We start from the raw sequence: 4,261 nt of genomic DNA, 5'->3' as shown, positions 1-4,261 counted from the left end.
TATAAACACAACACATGACTTGTATTTCATAGTCATAACACACAGGAGTAATACCTTGGTCCCTGTTATTACAGATCAGTCCATCAGTAGGGTTACAAACTACATTTTGACCTAATTCATTTAAAGGTATGTCGATGTACAATCTAGCTCGACATTTAATTTCAAGAGGTTTCCTACAACCACTCAAGTCTAGGTTCGAAATGTTTGTAATTTTTTCATAATCTCCTTCATCTAGCCCAGGCTCAGGGTAGTCATTGTTAATCCAGTTTGACCAATTACATATGTAGCAGTCACTTGGTGTTGTGGATGTTTCTATGTAAGGGGTTGTTGTAGGTGTTTCTACATGAGCTGTTGTGCTAGGTGTTTCTATGTAAGGTGTTGTGGTATGTGTTTTTATAAGAGTTGTGGGTTGTTTTGTTGTTGCAGTTTCTTTTGAAACAGTTGTTGTATGTATGGGTGTAGTAATTAATTTTGAGGTTGCTGTGGGTTTTTCAGTAGTCACTCGCATTGTTGGGATTTCTTTTGATGGTGTTATTGTTCGTCTTGTTGTAACTTTTGGCATAGAGAAAGTCAGAATTGATGTCACCGCCTGAGTTGTTACAGTAGGAATTTGTACAGTTGTTCTTGTGGTGGGCATCTTAGTAGTTGTTTCTGTTTGGGTACAAACAAAAAACATATTAAACAAACAGTTTTTCTGTATTTATCTTTTTTTCTCAAAATAGCAAAATTCTAAATCTTGAATTTCTTCAAGTATTCTATGCATCATTTGCTTACCCCTTGTTGTAAATATAAAGACTGTTGTTATTGGTGTAATGGTAGTACAAGGTTGCATGATTCTGATGATAGTTTCGTTCTCTCCACAAACACCAATGATGCAGGCTCCATCTCCATCATGTGTATCATACACAGTCTGGTTATAGTCATAGATGTGGCCATTATAGCTGCACTTGCAAGCTGAAAATGGGACACAGGGTGTAAAACTAATAAGCAAATATGTGTTTTGAATCAGTTTATAACTTTTTGTGTGTACTTGTTTTGCATATATTTTCTTTGAGACAACATATACTAGTCATAGTCCCAGATATATCTCTCTTATTATTTTAGTCACCTTTTACATCATAGACACACTCTCTGACTGTGGAAGAACAGTAACTGAAAAAACAAATGCGAGAATAAACTTTTTACAGTGTAATTAGACATTTAGCATGTGCAAACAAAAACTGTCAAGCTAACATTGAATTTAGTTTTACTATGTGTCCTACCATTTGTGACAATGATCCTTTGTTGGCATTGACTCCCCCTCTTCATAGTGTTTCCCGTCATTATCATAGCAGCCACATTCTACATTTGATACACACTTCATGGTAACTTCTTCCAAATAAGGTCGTTCAGGTGGGCAAGTTGGATAGCAGCCTTGGAAAGTGGGGGGGATTTCATAAGACTTTACTGAATAATTACAAATGAAAAGTGAATTTTAAATTTCATCATCAATCCTCTTTTCACTCTTACCTTCTAATGCTGGAAGTTTATTGTAGCATCGTCCTGAAGGATTGCTACATGTCATCATGCATGGTTTCCCACATGGTGCATAGTGCCACTCACACTCTCCATCGGGGTTGTAATAATCACAGAACAGCGCTAATAAAGAATAATCACATTCATTATATCAGGTGTCTCATATGAAACGTTCAAAGACGCTGGTTTTATTTGTGAAGTTTAGATGCGCCAGCAGCAACCTATATCATCCTTTTCTTATTTAATTTTTAATATCTTCTCAGAAAATGAACAACAAATGAAACTTACGGCAGATGGTAGGAGTTCTCCATTTAATGCAGATTCTGGCATCATTACAGGCTGCTGCGTAAGCTGCAACAGCTGAGCAGAAACACTCACAATCTCCTCCCGAATTACAACCACATGTATCTTTTAGACATGCATCATAATAGGGTTGCGGTTCCACCTTTTTAACAAAAGTAATTGTAAATGCAACAAAGACAAAGCTAAATATATCTTGCTATCATTAATTCTGCATGAAAATGAAACTAGTGACAGAAAGTTTGAATGTTTTGACTTTCTTACGCTTGAGTGGCAGGCTGAAAACACGTCACTTTTGATTATGCTGCAGTGTTTAGATGCCCATGCTTGTCTGTTCGAGTACAGACTGCAGGGATGTTGTGTTGCATTAACATCTGGACATGTTGACGACACTTTCCAGCTGTTTCCAAACTCAAACGCGTCAACCACAATTTCTCTGTTACTGGTGAGAAAATCATTCCTATTTCCATCATAGTTCCCACACAAACCACATACTTTGCCCTTAAAAAAAGGATTTTCTCTGTCAATAGACAATACATAAACTTTTTTTCATAAACCTGTATATGTTCACTCACCTTGAATGACGAGTTGAGTTTGATCATGAGTGTTGTCTTTTTGTTCCAAGTGAGAACAAGACCATTCTTTGCCTCAATGACAACGTATATACCCATAGTGTGAACTTTAAAGGGTATGTCCATCCCATTGTGTTGACTGATGACTCGGACATGTTCATCAGACAGAACTATTTCATTACGCTGAAAAAAGGCCACATATAGTTACTGTGATGTATATTTTTTACATAATGAGGATTACAAAATTGCAGACGATAAGTGCTAGTTTATTCAAATATACGAAATTAAACTTGCATGATAAAAATTATGACTTGTAGCATGCACAGATCTCATTAGGATTCTATAAACTTTGCAAAGACTTAAGAAATCATACAAAGTGGACAATTATTTTATGTTTGTCAATATGCTGCAGTTTTTAAATACAAACTTATCAGTTTAGATAGAGTAGATTAATAGATCGTACTGATCATGTTTGATCACCAATTTTTTTTGTCTTCTTCTGTATTTATTTACGACATTTGACAAAGTGCAATGACTTTTCTTTTTAAAGGTATACACTGCTTTTCAATGCCACCTACCCCCAAGTAGAGCTTGATATTGGTGGAACAAATGCTTTCACTGGAAACACAGGGGATGCTTTCTGTCAGGACCCTGAAAGTGCCATCCATGTTGCCCTCACAGTAATCCTACAACATTTTATGTTAGTATTTAAATACTGACATTGATAAGTAACAAAGACGGAACATGATTACAGAATACCTGAGCAAAGATGTAACCACAAGCCCCTTTAAAGGCAAATTTTCGTTCATCAAAGGTTATGTAATTCCCCTCTCCATATATGGTGCACTTTGCACCACAGTCGTTATCCGTGCATTCCCATCTCCTACCTTTACATGTGCTAGAATTTAAAACAAATATATAAATTATTATGTGTCAACACAACAAAATGAAGAATCTGGAGATGGAATTTGCTGTAGAGTGTGTCAGGTCACAATAAAATGCAACCTGATAGATGACATTAAAGCTCACCATCTTTGACAGCTCACAGTTATTTCACTTCCTGGTTCATAGAATTTTCCACCATGTGCACATGTACACTGTTCCTCCTTCACACAGCCTCCTTTCATATCTGACAGCAGACCATCAGGACACACACAGCCCGGGACACATTGAACACTTACCTATGTAGTAAATAATAATTATTTTTATTATGCAGCTTGGTTTCTTTAATAAGACTACATGTATGTTTAATATGGGAAGAAATGAGCATCTTAGCCTTACACATTCTGAGTCCACTGTCTGGCAGCTCCTTTGGCACTCAGAACCTGTTTCACCCGGCTTTGCATTCGAGCAGTTGTAGTAAACCATTGGATGGGTGCATGCTGATGAGCATAACAGAGTGTTACAACTAACTAGCACTTAGAGCATTTTGTCACTAATACTGCTCTTTACAAAGTACTTTATACGCACAATCATCTTTTGGTGGTCCTGTACAGCTTAATTCTCCACTATGGCAGGAGCTGAAAGGAATTGCAGGAAGAGAAAAATGTGATGAACAAAATAAAAATGTCCTTTTTTTTCTTTTAGCCATTGATCAAATCCTAAATTTTATTTTATTTATTTTTTCTTCTTTCAGCTGCTCCCTTCTTCAGGGGTCGCCACAGGAAACTAACTTACACGAATCTAAAAAAGTTAAATCTGGTCCTCTGGACATTCAAAAAAACAAAACAAAGCAAATCAACAAAAAAATGTAGAAACGTTTCGTCTCTCATCCGAGAGACTTCCTCAGTCTGAGGAGCTGTTTTCAGCTCAGTCTCTTAAATAGCACCGTCTCAGGGTGGATCAACCAGTTTTGCTGCTGACAACCAAAACCA

The 4,261-nt window shown here is 36.7% G+C and overlaps 1 protein-coding gene and 1 long non-coding RNA gene across 2 annotated transcripts; both read right to left on the bottom strand.

The window, feature by feature from the left end:
- Positions 1 to 4: 4 nt before the first annotated feature.
- On the bottom strand, positions 5 to 2,117 carry LOC119416464 (mucin-5AC; the record flags this gene model as incomplete). Its single annotated transcript, XM_037683699.1, has 7 exons — positions 2,080 to 2,117; positions 1,804 to 1,960; positions 1,510 to 1,638; positions 1,263 to 1,413; positions 1,109 to 1,152; positions 775 to 954; positions 5 to 651 (listed from the first exon to the last, which is right to left on the bottom strand). Coding segments are annotated over exons 3-7 (1,080 nt in total), but the record flags the coding sequence as incomplete, so codon positions are not given.
- Positions 2,118 to 3,161: 1,044 nt separating this feature from the next.
- Positions 3,162 to 3,908, bottom strand: LOC119416323. Its single transcript, XR_005187083.1, has 4 exons — positions 3,858 to 3,908; positions 3,669 to 3,769; positions 3,417 to 3,568; positions 3,162 to 3,285 (listed from the first exon to the last, which is right to left on the bottom strand). It is a non-coding gene; the product is annotated as an uncharacterized LOC119416323 (long non-coding RNA).
- Between the last annotated feature and the right edge of the window lie 353 nt (positions 3,909 to 4,261).

Source organism: Nematolebias whitei, chromosome 10 (genome assembly GCF_014905685.2).
Source record: "Nematolebias whitei isolate Nwh7 chromosome 10, NemWhi1, whole genome shotgun sequence".
Classification (NCBI taxonomy): domain Eukaryota; kingdom Metazoa; phylum Chordata; class Actinopteri; order Cyprinodontiformes; family Rivulidae; genus Nematolebias; species Nematolebias whitei.
Note: the sequence above shows the minus strand (reverse complement) of the source record. Positions and strands in the feature narration are given on the sequence as shown.